This window comes from Streptopelia decaocto (assembly GCF_964273445.1).
Source record: "Streptopelia decaocto genome assembly, chromosome: Z".
Classification (NCBI taxonomy): Eukaryota; Metazoa; Chordata; class Aves; order Columbiformes; family Columbidae; genus Streptopelia; species Streptopelia decaocto.
Window position 1 is genome coordinate 61,215,913 of NC_138657.1, and position 17,688 is coordinate 61,233,600.

The 17,688-nt window shown below is 33.9% G+C and overlaps 1 protein-coding gene across 6 annotated transcripts in view; it reads left to right on the forward strand.

Annotated features, from left to right (window-relative positions):
• The window catches only part of CPLANE1 (ciliogenesis and planar polarity effector complex subunit 1), a 54,939-nt gene that overhangs the window by 22,923 nt on the left and 14,328 nt on the right, over nt 1-17,688 (forward strand). For 5 of the 6 annotated variants that reach the window (XM_082074779.1, XM_082074780.1, XM_082074781.1 and 2 more), the window contains 18 exons: nt 24-132; nt 486-792; nt 1,304-2,231; nt 2,448-2,611; nt 3,599-3,735; nt 4,302-4,387; nt 5,498-5,577; nt 7,055-7,123; nt 8,613-8,778; nt 9,385-9,642; nt 9,825-10,574; nt 11,413-11,579; nt 13,140-13,269; nt 14,051-14,105; nt 15,227-15,331; nt 15,797-15,889; nt 17,005-17,117; nt 17,373-17,571. In XM_082074779.1, coding sequence (XP_081930905.1) covers nt 24-132; nt 486-792; nt 1,304-2,231; nt 2,448-2,611; nt 3,599-3,735; nt 4,302-4,387; nt 5,498-5,577; nt 7,055-7,123; nt 8,613-8,778; nt 9,385-9,642; nt 9,825-10,574; nt 11,413-11,579; nt 13,140-13,269; nt 14,051-14,105; nt 15,227-15,331; nt 15,797-15,889; nt 17,005-17,117; nt 17,373-17,571 — 3,916 coding nt within the window. Of the gene's footprint in view, nt 1-23; nt 133-485; nt 793-1,303; nt 2,232-2,447; nt 2,612-3,598; nt 3,736-4,301; nt 4,388-5,497; nt 5,578-7,054; nt 7,124-8,612; nt 8,779-9,384; nt 9,643-9,824; nt 10,575-11,412; nt 11,580-13,139; nt 13,270-14,050; nt 14,106-15,226; nt 15,332-15,796; nt 15,890-17,004; nt 17,118-17,356; nt 17,572-17,688 lie in introns of those variants that run through there. The other variant, XM_082074784.1, reaches the window with a different exon arrangement.

A 17,688-nucleotide genomic window follows, 5' to 3' on the forward strand; every position in this document is an offset into this window, starting at 1 on the left:
AAAAGCGACTTTATTTTGTGCAGGTGGCAGAGATTTTCGTAAAAGCATTTCCTAACCCTGAAGATATAAGAGTTCCACTAAGAGATAAATACCATGGACTTCAGCAGCGACTCAAAGAAAGTATTGTTAAAGGTAACGTGCATCCTTTTTCAGAACATATTAAATAAACTTTCATTTTTACCATATTTATCAATTAGCTTGTTACAATACATTCTTTCATATGCTGTGTAAAACAATTATTGTTAGACAACTTCGAGAGAGGTTTGTGTCATATTCCATATTTTCTTTCTGATAAGTCTGTACCAATAACAAAAGATGATGACTTCCAAACTGCTGATGTTTCTTCACTTTATCACAGTTTCTGTCTGTATTTATAAATAGCTATAATTTATCATGATTCAAAGTTCATTCGTGTCTCAATTTAAGAGAATCACTGAAAGTTGGGAAGTTTGCACTTAATCTCTTGATTTTCTTTTTTTCAATAGGTCCTGAAGGTGAAGGAATTATGTCTATTGTTATACAGGCTACCAAAAAAGCAAGAATGAAGGCCCTGAGATGTGTAATAAGGAATATAGGCCCAATAGAAATTAATATTTGGGAGCCAGCAGAAGAGGGAGCAGCAGATGATGAGGAACACGGTTATGACAGATTCTCATTAGGCACCAGTCTAAGCAAAAGCACACTTACTGATCTTGGGAATTCTCAGGTATATAGTGATGCTGACACAGCAGATACACTTTCTGATGCATTGATTACTGAAGAAGTGAGAGCTCCATCACCTTCACTCCAAAGGTAGGCAAAACATGGCAGCAGAAAGCTTTCTATTTAATTTTTTTAAAAAGCAACAACCAAAAAAACCCAACAATGTCAACAACAAAAAACACACACAAAAAAACCCCCACAAAAACCAAAATGTTGGCTCTTATTGTTCAAGTAATATTTCCACCCAACAGGATAATCATCACTTTCGGTAATTTATCAAATGAAGAATTACAAACTTACTGGTTCTTACAGCTGCTGATGTTCTGTTGATATTATGTGTTACTGAAGTGTGAATTGTTATCAGCTATGACCATGTTCATATATGATACTGCTGAGCTGCTGTCTATGTAAAAACTGTGGATTTTGCGTTGTATTAATTTGTCACTTTAGCATTGTATTAATGTAAATTTAGATTTCTTAGTTTCCTGTTATTAACAGTAGAGGAAGAAAAGGAACTAATGCTGCATTTACCTGTTTTGTCATGTGATTCTTCTCAAAATGGGTTTTAGTGCTAACAGTGCTTATGTTTGTTTTCTAACAGGGATAATGAACATCAGAGACAAGGAGAAATAAGTAGCAAAAATACCACAGGCAAAATAAAGGCTCTTAACTGGACAACAAAACACAAAGTATATGAAAAAGACTTGCCTGATCAATGTAATTTGCCTATAGTTGGTGCATGGGAATTTGAACGTGATGATGATGAATACGTTAATTTTTTAGAACTCTTTTTGAGTTATGTTCTTGAGAGAGACCTGATAAAGCACAGTGAGCTTGGAATTCCATTTCTTACTAGCTTTTCTGGACTTCTTCGAGAGCGTGAATTAAACTCTCTCTTTTTTGATGTTCATACAACACTAAAACGTCGACAAAGCAAAACTAGAAGCCAAAGTGTGTTTAGACCAGGGTCTTGCTATACCATCACCCTGGCACATTTTGATCCTGAAACAGTGTCTGCCTATCATGAAAACAAAGATATTTTGGAAAATCCAACCATGGTACAGTCTGTTGTACACATGACAGAACCTTGTGTGCGTAACTTAATGAAAGGATTTAAGGAAGGATTATTTGGTTTAAAACACAAGTCAATTTACAGAGCTCAGAGTGATAATCAAGGAGTCGCTGTTGCATCAGCAAGCCAGACCTTTTCTAACCATAATTCCTCTAGCCTGCAAACTCAGGCAACTTCTAAGTACATTTACAAAGTGGTTGATAGAGGTGATATTGTACCAGGAGAAGAACTAGCTATAGAATTGATGGGTAAATTGAGCAATATTGCAAAATTGCTTGAGTGGATGATCAGGTGGTCTGATAAAAGACTGCTCTGTGGTTACAATAAACAAGATTCCTTAGAAGAGATTCTCTCAATGATACATGTGAAAACATCAGCAGCTGCCGTCCTTACTTCTTTGTGGCTGTTAGAACAGTTATACAGAGATGGATCTCAAGCAAAGAGCATAAAATTTAAGGTAAGAAAGAGGATGGGGTAACTGTCAATGAAATGCACGGGTTAGTTATGCCAGTAAAGAAAATCATACACGTTTTGCCTCATAATTTTGCTTTCAGTAAAACCTACAATATTGATTAACAGACTGTCCTTTAAAGGTCACTAGGATATTTTTTTTTCAGGTATCAGGTATCTTTTTTTCTAACTACTGAATTTTCATTATAATTATTATTAATAGAATCCGGATGATCAATACCTGAAAGAATTTGCATCTCTATCAGAAGCCCGGTCTAGGACAGAGAAAGGAAGTTGTATGGATGAAGGCTCTTCCGTACTGGCCAGTCCTCCTCTTGATATCCAGAGTGCACAAGCCTATGATGATCTTTGTGAAACTGGTTCTGGGTAATTTCTATTTTTTTTTTTTTTAACCTAAAAACTCGAGTTGAGCTTAATTCCTTAGCTAAGCAGCATGTCAGTATGAAGAGTTGTGCAGTTATTACATGTTATGTACATGTTTTATGTTGAGTTCAAAGTCAAAATCGTGCCTATTTTTTACAGCCTCATGAAGCAGACTAAATATTCTTCATCAGCATACATATGTTTAGGTAGAAAACAATGTAGCTGTTGCATATGAAGTGAGTTGTATATGGTTGTTTATAAACTTAGTGATGTAGAAATGGAATCTAGATTTCTGATATAGTCAGTATCATGGTTTTCTCAAAGTATTCGGATAACTTGCACTCTCTCTAGTGTAATTTTGTTTGTGTTGAGGTGAGAATTCACAGCCTTAGTTTATTTTTCCCTGGATCTGTAATCAAGCTATGTTCATCTGTGTGCACGTCAGAAAAACTGATGGAACAGGCAGTAAGTATTTTACTTGTTAATATCTTACAAAGTTCTGAGGGTGGAGCTTCCTTAACCTGAAGTCCTTTGTGACATTTCTTTTTGTCTGCTGCAATAAAGAAACACATTTGACATCAGTATTCTGAGACATTATTGTGCATCTTCCCTGACAATTTGTTTTTTCTTTTAATAAAGGAGGTTTCTGTGAGAGAGACAAACGTAATCTTAACTAGATGATTTTGTAGTTATGGTGCAGTTTCTGCCTTCCATTTTTGGTAGATATTACAAGTTGGTAGCATTTTACTGGAAACAACCCATCTGAAAGACTGCCATTAATGACACCAAAATATCACAGCTATACAAAAAATATAATAATCCTGGTTTAAGTGAAATTTAGAGAGAAAACTGATGTGAAAATTGATTACTTCACAGCAGTGTTTATTTTGAATTATGCACTAGTCTGCAATCTGAGAAGAATAGCATACTGGAAGTCAGATACTGACATTAGTTCTATTGATAATTATGTTTTGTAATTCCAATTACCAGATTGTCTACAAAGTCAGGATATTTTGATAAGAAGGATATTAATAATGGGAATTATTCTGTACCTCATGTGACTGAAGATCTTAATGAAGTGGGACCATTTGTTCAGGAGGAGTTAGGTGTAACATCAGAAAGAGAAGGTTTGTTTTTATGGTATATCATTTTACTATGGTCTGACATATAAAACGGTAGCTTCCCCTGAATAGTATGATATGTACCTGTGTTTATTTAATAAGAAAAATTGAAATAAGTTTTTGTTATTCTATTGGAATTATCATTGTATCCATTTTATATTATAACTAAATTTTGTATGATTGCCTTCTCAAGACTCTCTGCTCAGTTTTCCACTTATGTAACTTTTTTGCTATGGAGATAGAACAATGTATATTAATACATTTCATTCTCTCATTTACTTTCATTCCAAAAATATTCATGCAACTGTGTAAAATAAGATTTGGAAATTGTAAGGTCTGAGCATGCATAGATTAAGTTTATCATATTCCTACCATGAAAATAAGCTGCCCTTTTTTTTCAGCTGCATGCATCATAACTAGTCATACAATGAATTTTTAACTTGCTGAGACATGTCTCAGATGCTTTCTTCTCACTAGGGAAAAAGTGGACGAATGTGAGTTGACAGAAATTATGTAACAGTGCTGTATGTCATGTAGTTTTCAGATTCAGAGTAATTGTGTTTATTTTGTAGAGTTCTTTGAGGAACCACCGTATGAAACTCCAAAGAGCTCCAATAGCTTTGTCAAGATCAAACCTGTAGAACATCAAAGAGGAAAGGCAAGTTACCATCTTGCATAGAAGCATCACATTATTATGAATACCCTATTCAAAATAGCCCAAATTCCTCAACATAAGAAATTGAGGGCTTAAAGTATTTAAGATTGGTGAATTTTTTTCTCTGCCTAAGTCAATAATAAAAGTTGTAAGTAATTAAACAGTGAAGTGAGATCTGCTGTGAGAACTTGTGTAAACTGGTTCATTGTAAAATGAAATATGTATGCCTACATATAATATATATATCATTATACATAGATACAAATTACATTAAATCTATGTGAAGTATAACAATACATATATATATAAGATTATGGATGCATATATACAAGCACATGTAAATTAAAAAAGAAAATAAGAAAAAAAACATCAGATGGTCATCTGGTTAATCAGGTTGTACTAGAAAGCTGTTTCTTTAAAAATGTGTGCTGTCTCTGAAGTTGTCATAGGGTGATTAAGTAAAGACTCTACTACTTGTTTGCATATTTGCTTGCTTTTAAATTGAATATATAAAGATATTTATTTTGCTCCTGTCTGAAAACTCAGTCTGGATCTGTAAACAAACCCTGTTTTTTTCATGCATCATCTTTGATTGTAAGTCTCCTGTCTTTGAAATTGACTAAGGGCTTTTATGCTGAAATGTGAATTGCAATGCCAGTAGTACTCTAGATTTTCACTGCTGTTAATGAGGTTAGAAAGAATAGACGTATTGCGGTCTTCAGTTCTACAATGCATTTTACCATAATGAATCTGTGGCATGTGTAAAATCCTGCATTTGTTTCAATTTCTTAGTTTGAAGTTAGCTTGTGTATAATAAGGTTGTTCCTGCATTTTTCATCTTTACCTAGGGTGTGCGAGGTTAGCAGGATGCTACATGGATATGAATTTGAAAATAAAACTCATAATAGTGACTTAAAAAGAAAGATACAGTAGGATATCTCATTTCTGATCTGTAGTTGTCCTCTGATATGTATGTAATTTTGATTATTTTTCAGTCAGATTTTTTCAAGTGGCTGGTATGTTTACTTTAGGCTAATCAAATAAGACTTTGTTTAAGCAGAAGTGGGATATAAAAATTTAGAAATTCAGATGCATCTTTGTATATTCCAACAGGTCTCTGTTTCAGATGTTGATAGTCTTCAGGAAGATGAAAAGGTAGAAGAAAATAAGGAAGGAAAGGCCAAACAGAATGTGTGAGAGATTTTTGTTTTTGTTTTAATTTCTCTTTTAATTTTGCTTAAAAATCTAAGTTAGTTTTGTTAGTTGTGATATCCAGTCAAGTCTCAGTGGGTTCTTGATGTTTATATCAATAAACACAGAGTTTGAAACAAAATTTCAGTCATCTTCTATTTCACACATACAGGCATTTCACATATACAAGGTTCTGAGTAGATGAGTGGTTATTTTAGTAACGATCAAATAAAAGAGGTATGGTTTGTGGGAAGGTTTATTTTTTTCAGCTGGGAAAAGGATAGAGAATAGCTGGAAAAGCTTTCAGATGCACAATTCCTTCTTCAGACCTGAAATCTGAGTGTAATCTTCAGCCTAAATACAAGTAGATACATGTTATTCTAGGAAATTTTAACAGTTAACTTGTTACACAATGTAGAAGAGAGAGGTTAGTGTCTAGGAAGCAGAAGGTGAGATAAAAATTGATACAGCAATAAACTTGTTAGCTCCTGAAAGAGAGCGGGAGGTATTTTACACAACTTTAAAAATGTACTTCTTTATGAACTTGTTAAAAATATTATGTTGTACAATATCTGTACATTTATAACACAATGTATGTACAATTATAGAAACAGTCCATAAATCTGATTGTCTTGTTGTCTGTTAGAATAGGTTATTGCTCAGTTTGATTTCTTTGAAGTGTTTCAAGGGAAGAAACTCTATATTCTGTAAACACAGGATTTGTTATATTTACTGTGAAGAATTTTGAGATTTTTTGTTTGTTTGTTTTAGTGACAGAAATATATCAACCTATTTTTATTATTTCAATTAGCTTTATTCTTGAGCCCACCAAATTTGTAATAATGAAACCTTTTCCTCTGATATACAATCCCTGAATGTCTTCATATTTAGAAAATCTTAATAATTGTGATGGCATATAAATATTCCTGTGTCTATATAATGTTTGTGGAAAACTTTTAAGTGGCATAGTTTTAGAAAGGCTTAGAATCTTCTATTTTAAACTGATATATTTTGATTTGAAAGAAACAAAAATAACTGCACATGAGATGCACCTTAATGATTTCTTGTGATACTGACACTTCTTTTTCAGGAATGCAGATCATAATGATGTGAACCATATTGCTTAAATTGGATTTTCTCTTTTGTCAAGGCAGATCAGCCTCTTGTTTGCCTGCTGTTTGTGTTGAATAGCCAGAACCTTTTCAGTGTTTTTGTTTGATTCAGTTTTGATTGCTAGGGAGACAAAGCACAAATGTCAATATTTGCCAGCTCAGGTTGCAGTGTAACACAGTAATTGAAGCAATCCAGATGAGTATAGCTCTGATCAGGTGGCTCTCAGGTATTTTATCTCATACTAATTAAAATACTTTTTCAGGAGGTTACACACACATATATGTATGTAGGTGTATATGAAATGAAAATAAACAGCATAACAAATTATTGTAGTATTTACAATAATATTTTTTGCTTCCTTTATAGCATGACTGAGGTTGTTACTAGCACCGTTTCTCACTCATACTCTTTAGAACAAGATGCAGGAGTTCCCTGGTAAGATAAACCTATATTGTTTTATTTAATAAAAAATTGATTATCCCTGTTAAATCTTCAGTCTGAAGTAACATCATCTGTATATTTGATTACAAAATATTTGGTATAGTATGCTGTACCTGCAAAACGTAGTACCAAGTAGCCTTTTCTGAAACTTTTTACTCTAATGGTTGAGAATCATATATACTCTTCTTGTATGTTGTCCAGAATACGTGACTCAAAATTGTTAATTCAGAGCTACCAGTATTCAAGAGAAATGAGACTTCTGGTTTCTGGTTCCAGACAGAATCATTATAATTATATAATATTACTATGGAAGGTATATTGTTACATAAAATACATAAACATTAACATTATAGATGAATGTTCATATTTTTATAAAATTATTAAAATGTGTATGTCCTACAGCAACTGCTAGATACACATAAATGTATACATAGTATTTCTGTAAACAAAGAGAATGTTGGAATTGGGAAAAGGGATTCAGTTTAAACACATTCAGTTTAGAGGAAGGTCTGAACCATGCATCTCTTCGGATTCCATTTTCATGTGTCTCTGATCTAATTTCCGTCTTGAGTTTTTCATATGAGCTTTTGGAAAAAAATAAAACATAAACTTTTCTCAAACTTATAGGGTTTCGGGCCCTGTTTACATATTCCTAATGTCTTCCAGAAGATTTCCTGTGCCCCTTCACACCTATTATATATGCAAAACCTTTTCAAAGTTACTTCTCTTTCTTAAAATGCTTGGAGGCCATCCTGTTTAGCTGTGAAAAAACCTCAAAAATTTGCCTGTACCCTTAGCAATGTCAGCATTTTTCTTAGAGAAATGTGTTTGGGATCAGTTTCTGTTAATGCAGGTAAAGTCCTTCAGTTTCTTTATAACTTAATGTAAATCCTAACACTCCCTCATTTAAGGACTTCATCTGCTTAATAGTTTTTACCTACCAAAAGATCTAATTAACTCTGTGAGAAAATGCAATATATTCTATCATCTGGTACATGTTATTTTAATTGTTTATGATCTGAAATTTTGTTGTTGATTTTTAATTCCACATATATAAAGGCACATTTAATTATTTAAATTAAAGTACATATGTGCTCTCTCTCTTATTTCAGCTAATAACATTGTCCTCCATTTTCAATCAGCTGTTTGGTTTTATGACAAACCAGGCCCTCTTTCTGTCAAAGCATTGTTTTCTGTCTGTATCTCTAGTAAATACAACATTTCAGATATCTGATTTTTTTAGTCGCAAGGGTAAGACATACATTTTACTACTGTTTTTAATTCAGTATATTAGGAAGTGTTTGTCAAAATAGTCATCCATGCTCTCCAATGAAGATTGTGCAGTGTTAATTATTAAATTGTTCCTACAAGTTAATTATACTTTAGAAAAATGAAGATATCTTGAAAATTTTCTGGACTGATTTAAGACAATCTCACGTAGTATGTTCTGAACTATGAATGTTTTGTTTCTTTCCTTCTTAAGCAATACAGACATTCCTCTAAATGATGGTCAGCCTTCTCAAACTGTTGTGTCAACTATGTCGAGTGTTGCCTCCAACACCTCCGCTTGTGCAAAGAAGCAAGAAGCTCAGGAAGAAGTCCCGACTGTCAGGCAGATGCTCCAAGATGAAATGTTTAAGTTAGTTCAGGTGAGAGGATCTCATTATTAAAAACAGTGTTCACAGTACAAACTGTTATTTAGAACAATGAGATAATTAGTGTTTTAAAAGCATTCTGTGTGTGATTGTTTTCAAAAGAGATTTCCAGTTCCACATAAACTACTGTGAAAACTTATTTTAGACTTAACTCTTAGACTCTAGAAAAAGTAATATAATAATAAAACTATGAATATGTTTTAGTTCACATAACTGAGAGTGCTCTAATAATATAGATTAGGAAAAATTCTGAAGCTGTAATTACTTTGCAGCTATATTAGGTTTTAGTCTTTGTTAGTAAATTGAGACAATTTTATGTGACTTTAGATTTACTTAAACTTCACCAAAAAAGTAAAGAAAATTGTCTTGCTTTAGCACAACCTGTCTGTGGCAGGTATTTAATGTATCTTAAAAGGAAGTTCAGTACAATAAATTATCCTACAAATGAATCATTACTGAAATTTTATGATGTTTTTTATTTTGTCACCTATATGCACATATTGACATGATAGCAAACAGTTATAGCCTAGACATAGATTTTTTTTTTTAAGATTCCTGTTAAAGTTGTTTACAGTGTTAACTTTGTCTGTACTTATCCAGCTACAACAGATCAACTTCATGAGCTTAATGCAAATAGTGCAGTCATCCTTTGCCAACTTGCCAAATGTGCAACAAATTTTGCAACAGCAACAATCTGATCACGTGGAAGGATGCCACCCTGCACACTCTGCCAAAGGCAATGGCCCTCTGAAAACACAACTGCCCACTCAAGAAGATAAAGGAAAACCTGGTCAAAAGAGCCCAGATTTTCAACCAAGAGCTAGTTTAAGAGATGAAAGCGACAATGGCCATATAAAAGTGGGTATATCAAAGTGTCATTTATGAAGTCTGTTCTGTATATCCGACATGTTATCTGTCCTTTTATATTAGGAAAGTGGTTTTTTAGTGATTGCTGTAGACAAAAAAGATTTATACCATTTTTGTGCATATTTACTGCATGGCTGCTTGTAAATGCTGTTTTGTTTGCTTATCTGATTTAGAATCATCTGGACGTGAATGTTTCTTTAAGCCTATTAGACAGCCACAGCAAAGAAACAGGATTTATACCACCATCTCAAGATTTGCATTCTTCAGCACCTACTAAACCACTTCATCTCCTAGCTCCTTCCTCAGACATCAATAAAACACTGAAGCTTATCCCTATTGAAAAAAACCTGAATTACTCAAATGGATTTCCTTTGCTTAAGCTTGAATCAAGTTATCATTTCAAACCAGCATTTTTACATCCAATAGAAATGTCATCAGCTTTTGCGAGACCACCCCCAGTACCACGAGTAGCTTGGAGTTCATCAGGTTCCTTATGGAACCATCAGTCATTGTACACACCAAAAAAGAGTAAGTCTAAAGAAGATTTGAACATGAGCAAATATGTTCCTGAGATCCCAAGGCAAATTCATGAGGAGGACAAAAGATGGGCAGAAACAGTGCAAAGGGGACCTCCCAAACACCTGAATCTAGATCAGTATGAAGGACAGCAAGAAGTTTCATGTCTGCAGCAGTTCCCTGGAAATGTGAATATGGAGAAAGCACTGATCACTCAGAACCCGGGTGGTATTCCACTGTTGCAGTTGCAATTTGACCCAGTAACTAAACTTCCACCGGCTGTAAGGCAGCCAATCACTGCTACTTTAATACCTGCTAAACCTGCAACAAAGGAGACTGACTGCAGAGAAGTACTACAGCACACAGGAATATCTCTACTCCATGCTAATTTACCTCAAAAAAAGAAGGTATTGGATTTTAATAATACATTTTTCTAAGTGGTAGGGCTTTTTATGCTTTGTTGTAACTTAATGTTTCCACACTGTGGAATCTGGAATTGCTGAGCACAGCTACCAGAAGGGGTCTGGAGCTAAGGTACCTCCTTATTGGCACATAAATATGACGCAGGCTGCAAGCTGGGAAATGTTTTTAATGACCTTAGATTGATTCTATATTCCATAGTTCATCATCATTCAGCCCGTTCATAATGAACATAAGCAACTTACCATCTAAAATACTGGATAATATTTATAAGGTAAAAAATATCTGTTTTTACAGAAATTTAAATAGTTTTATTTACAGAAATGCAAAAAAATGCAGTAAGAAATCCTCTTTTGTAAGCGCAGAAATGGAATGCTAAAAGGCTTGGTAAGAAAACCTTATCTTCTGGATTTTGAGAACTTGATGTTTTGAAAAATATTGCACATTCCAGTTGAAAAGAATGGAAGTGTTTTTCCTTGAAAGGTGCTTCTTCAGTTCTCGTCTACATTGCATGATTCCAACCTCCATCCTTGACTACATACATTAGAAATGCAAATATTAGTGAAATATGTTCTGTGGAGAAAATATATATCTTTAGCTTACATTCATAAAACAGTTTGCACATCTACAGATTAGCTGAGGTTCTGGTCTGATCTGTTCACATTATATTTTCACTTTCTTTACAAATTGCTACAGCAGTTGTTTTTTTATAATTGAGATCCAAACTGGACCTGCTTTTTCCATCCAGTCTGACTAAGGTCTCCCCTCTCTGTTTCCTGTATAATTTTTTTTATTTTTGTTTTTTCTCTCTCTGAACATTTTCAGGCACCAAAACTCATTCCACTTCAAGATCTCATTGCATTTGAGCAGCGCTATCAGCATCATACTGTGCCCAGTGCTTCCTTTGGACAAGACCAAACTCAGCCTATCCAGTTACTGAAAACTGATGTTGAACCATTTGAACTAAGAGATGTGCAGAATAATAGAAAAAGGCAAGCCAAACTTTTGAAGTGGGTCTTCATTTTGAAAGGTTTAGTGGTAACCTATACCTTCTAGCATTGGAATCAGTGGGAGTTTTTGCAGCAGCTTCAAATAAAGTAGGGTTGGATGTGATTTTCTTGGGGGAGAATAAAATAGCGAATATTAGTCAAGGCACAGCAGGGGTAGTATAGCATTAGGGCATGAAGAGGTTGTTGTTATTTTACCAGTCTGATAGGAAGAAGATTCAAGAGGAATGTTTTTCATGCTGATGGCTGGTTTAGAGTCTTGTCATCTAGTTATTTGCTATTATACTTTTTATGAAATACTTTGCTGCTTGCACAGTGAATCTTAATAGGCTACTGTCCGCAGTGCATATCGTCACTGTTAGTAGTAGTCTTCAAGAAGGAATGGGTTGTGCTCTTTCAATGTAGCTCAAGGTACGGGCTGTGTTTCTGAATCCAGACAGTGATTAGCAAAATTCCTGTGAAATTCATTACTTATAAAATTTGACTTATTACTTTCTGTCAGTTCTGCTGTGACTTTTTCTGAAAGCTTCTTTTGACTTATTATTACTAATTGATTGCACAAGCAGTTAAAAGAGTTCGTTTAAGCTGCTTGCATATTGCTTGGTTCTCATAGAATGTGAGTAGATCTCCAGTGTTCAGCAGATCTGTGTTTTCCATAGAAGAGTTAGTGCATCTAGAACAGAACACTTGCTTCTGATTATGATGCATTTCTAACCCTGGCAGTTGGAAACTCAGACTGTAAGATGAGTTTTTCACTCTTAATGTGAAAGAACAATTGATATGGAAGTAACTGCAGCTGGAGTTTAGAATACCTGTTTTGATATAATCAGCTGAAATGCTGAGTCTACAATTGTTATCTGAGTATCAGAAATGAAAGAAAATTTGCAACCTTTTAAGTAAAATAGTTAATTAGAAAGTTTCAGTTATGATAGGGGCTTGATTTTTGCTGGAGTATTTCTTATAGATTCCTTATACACATTTTGTGTAGTAATGATAATTTTGTTATACACAAAATATAGTTATGGTATGTTATGCAGTTTGTGGTATCTGATATAAATAGTGTATTAGACAATTAAAAGATTTTGATGTGATTGTTGAGTATTTTTATGAGTTCCTATAACACAGAATCACAGAATGTTAGGGATTGAAAGGGACCTCAAGAGATCATCTAGTCCAATCCCCCTGCCAGAGCAGAAACACCTAGATGAGGCTACACAGGAGTGTGTCCAGGCGGGTCTTAAATATCTCCGGAGTAGGAGACTCCACAACGCCCCTGGGCAGCCTGTTCCAGTGTCTGTCACCCTCACTGAGAAGAAGTTTCTTCTCAAATGTAAGTGGAACCTCTTGTGTTCCAATTTGAATTTTATGTAAATTTATAGTAAGCAAAAGTAGTGCTTTGAACTGATCTGTATGCAACAGTTGTTTTTGTCTTTTCTTTATTTCAGTGTATATTTCTTAACAGTAGTAGTTCTTAGAAAACAACTATAGGTATTTTTATTATTTCAGTGCAGTTCTTTTTTTAGTTTACAATTAATATGTTGACAGACAAAAGAGGCGTGATAAGAAACAAATGGAAGAAATGGAGGAAAAGAAGAAACCAAGTGTGTCCTTCCGTCCAAATGACTCCATCATCAGTACTTGTGATACAGTGGTGGTTGTTGAAGCGGAGACTAAGGTATGGAAAAATGTTTTTTTCTTTGCCATTTCCATTTCCAACAGGAAAGAAGGAAGCAGAAAACTGTAAACCAAAACAACCATGTGAATCGCTTCCAGGCTCTAGCCTAGAAAGAGTTTACATCTTTCATTCATACACTTATATTTCCTGTAAACAAGAGATTTCTTTTTTGAAGTATTCCAAGGTTGCTTTCATTTTTCCTGGGACATGAAGTTGTCTATTTTGACAGAATATTTGTCTGTGTGTACATTTTAATATATACACAAATGCTAATGGATTAAAAAGAAAAATTATGTTTAGCCTAGCAGTAATGCTAGGACGAATGACCTAGGCATTACTCTTCACATGAGGCTAGAAAATTACAATATAAGAGTGAGGATGAGGGGAGTATGAGGCCTTAGTTCTGTCTCAGCCAAGAAACTGAGAAGAGAAGGTCTTCGTCAAGCTGGAGATTGATTTATTCACTTCTACTTTTTGTTTGCCTAGGCCTTTTTGGTATCTTTTAACGTATTTGAGGCTTATCCTTTAAAGTACCAGATTTCAAGCTAGAACACTACCAGAATACATATGGGAAGGAATGTTATGTAGTCAATAATTCCACTAAATTGAATTGGATTAGAAGAATTAAAAAGGGAGTAAGAAAAGTATGTTACTATGATTTGTTTGCTCCTTTGTTTTAAATCATCATTCAAATGAGGTATATTGGAAAGATAACAGCATCAAGAAAGCGTTTGGCATTGGAACTATTATTTTCAGATAATTCTTTTTCTCTTTCCATTAGGATCAACACACAAAATCTGCATCTTACCCTCAAGATGGTGTTTTCGTTTCAATGGGCAAGTACAAGTTGTTTTAATGCTTAGAATTCTTAAATAAAATAAATCAAGGACCAGAAGTTTGTTAGATTTCAAGGGAAAACTCTGTAGTAACCAAGATCTTTAAACTTGAATTATGTCATCTGTGTGCAATATAGCATGATGGCTTATGGGATCTTTCACTAGAAAATTATGAAAACCTTTCAGGATGCACAACAGATGCTCTGTCTTTTTTGGGGTAGTTAGTTTTTAGGGGATTGGTGTGGAGAGAGATACAGGCAAATTTAAGATCTCATATCAGTTATCTGTAAGCTCAGAACAATTATCTAGAAAATTGTGGAATTTTAAGATTTTTCTTAAAAATAAGTGATAATCTTGCATCTATGTTTATAAACAATAGACTTCACAAAATAATTGCAATATTTTGAGTGAATTCTTTAAGTATGGGTCACAGGGATTTCTGTTCATGTGTTTCATCGGAAGAATGCTATAAACAATGTTTTCAAATTCTAGATCTCTATATTCGTTTTTAAAATATATTATTCCAGTTTTATTTGTCTGCATCTTCTAATTAGAGGAAATGTAAGACTCCTTCAAAAGAAAATGAATGCTTACAATATTTCTGGCTTGCAGAATTAAGACCATGCATATAGAAAGATTTGCGTCTTTCTAGTGCAGTAACTCTTCACAATATTTAGTTCTATCAGAGGACAAAATGTGATCCATTCTTTAAAATTTGGCCTTAGAGAAATATTGGCTTGCAAAGCTCGATAGAAACATCAACTAAAAATTAAAGTATACATGTAACAAATATTTGCCCTGTTTTAAAATATGAAACAAGTTGTTGTTATACAGCATACTGAAATATTTAATTTAAAAATTAGACATCCAAACTGAGCCTTGATTTTAATTCAATGTAGTGTTATAAGTTTCAGTACAGTTGCATATTCATGTAAGGTGAGCAGTGCAAACTTTTCTGGAAATCATTCATAAAGTATGGCTAGAGAAATGTTAAAATTATGTGTCAGATGTACAAACAAAAATCTGTTGGAGCCCTTAGTTTTGAGTTAATGTCATTCCTTTCACAGATTTCTAATTCTTGCATTATTTGTGCACATGTATTGTGTATTATCATATTTTAGACACAATGAGGGAAGCAATTACTACTTCAGCAGACCTACATTACATGGCTTCTACAGGAAAAAAAGTAGCAGAAACTCAAGATGCAAGTACAAATACCCATCCAGGTAAGTGCTACCTGTGTGACCTACAGCAACCAACTATTTCTAGTATTGTTTCTTGTTAATTGGGATATTTGGTCATTTTCCAAAATAGAGTAAGTTTTGAAAGAGAGAACCAGTTTATCGTTCTGTAACTTTTTATTTTAAAAGTATTAAATGATAAAATATTGTAATATAAATTCCAAAATTTTAGTTATAGTAATTATAAATAAAAATATTATTGATGCAATTACACAATGGTCTCCACCTACTTTCTGTCAGTTCTGCTGTGACTTTTTCTGAAAGTTTCTTTTAACTCAGCTTCACTTTATCTAAGTGGGATTGAAATTCTTTCCCTGCCCCTGCCCCCCCCAGCTTTGCTTTGATTGCGAGCTGGAAAATCAGAAACATACATTCAGATAATGTCATTGGTGTATTTACTTTCTATAAATTCATGCATTTTGTTTGTTTTGTTTTGTTTTCCCTGTCAAGTGGTCAAATCATACCAGGATGTTGGAATCAGTGCTGGAAATGAGGTTTCTGAAGCTCAAAATAATGAGTCAGTTGTGTCTCTTCCTGTGTCAGGTGTGGCTTATGTCTTTCTCTACTTCATTTGTTATTTGGGAAGTCTATAAAAATATTACAATTTTAGTATGTTTTTAGTACATGAGGTAGCTTAATGCAGGCTGTAGATAAGATTATGCTAATTTATCCAGCTTCTTGAAATCAAAGGTGAAATAATTATAATACTATTTATGAAAGGTTTGGCTGGATTTTTTCACGGTGCAGTGTACCTATGCTTTTGTAATCCTGTATGAGGATGCACATTTGTGGATTTTAGCTTGATTTTAGTGCTGCTTAATCTTGAGGAGTTAGTGTTATAGACCAAATGGATTGACCAGTGGGATATTAAGACAGATCACAGCTCCACAAGAAACTGAGCTGTAGTAGCTCAGTTGATTATACAGTTGTTCAGTGCCTCTGCTAAGTAGCTGTATGCAGACTAACAATGTTCCGGCCTTAAGTAGGAATTTTATTCCTAATCAGTCATCTTTTGGGTTAGTTTGTAGAACAAAAAAATAGAAGGTAACTGTGATTTTGGGCTAAAGAAGATTTCTTTTGGTTTGGGTTACCTTCCTCTCCCCCCCACCCCCTTTTATAAATTTTTCATAAATTGTAGTATTTAGAATTTAGTACCTGAGTATCTTCCCTGTGGTATCAAGTGAGCATATTAACTTTTTCTTTTCTTTTCTTTTAAAGTTCAACAGTGTTGTTCGATTTGGAATATTATTTTACTACATTATATGACTTCCTTGCAGATAGTTTGTTAGAGATCTTTTTAGCCAAGTAGTATCACTTATATTTATTTGGATCAAATGAAGATCCAGGGGTTTTTTTTTAGCCTATTCAGGAGGGAATTGGAAATTAATAGCAATTTAGACTGCATCATGTTGCATTGATTTTTATCTTTTGAATAGTTTTCTGCCAATTTGTCACCAAAATGACAAATAATTCAGTAATTTATTGTTAGAAGCAGATATTAAAGAAACCTGTGAAGCTACATTGTCTATATTTTTTCAAAGAAATGCTAATGAGAGCTTTTCTTACCATTTGGATAATCAGACAAACAAATTTGAAAACAGGTCTGCAAGTTTATTGGTTTTCACTGTAAATATAATACTATTATTCTTTTCTCATAGAATCATCTAGTGCCCCGGAGATACCGCCACCAGATATGTATTTAAACCTGAGACTCCCCACTGACATGAATGAGAGACCTCTACCATCCTTTCTGCCAAATGCACATGATTTGGTTAGTAGTCTCACATAGATATAGTTAAAATACATTTTAAGTATGCTGTTTGTCTTACCTCATGATTTTGCGTTCTTTGGATGAGTTAGTTGTATAATAACCATAGGGAAGATTGCAGTTATTTTGTCTCCAAACCAAAAAACCTTTCAACTCAAAGTGGTAAGAGGTAAACACAGGAAATGGTTAACAAGGTACTGTAAACAATCTATGCAAAACACATACTGTAGTACTCTTCATAGTCTTGTTCTTGTTTAGAGTGAATGTGAATATATCAGTGTGATTGACATTGAAGACAGTGACATCCTTAATAAGTTGCCCATGATACCTGAGTCTGCAGAAGAGATAGCTACTGCACAGCAAAATGAGATGTTTGAAATTCCATCTACTGCAAAACTTCATCACAAGGCAGCTTCTGTTACTAATGCAATTCCACCTGAGGAGCTTCAGAAGAAAGGTAACCCATTTCGTTTTTAAATCAGAAACAAACAAACAAACATAGCCTCCTGTTTTAATACTCTTCCCACAGAAAACCTATAGCCTTTCCCCAGCTCACCTCTTGCTTTTTTAGTCT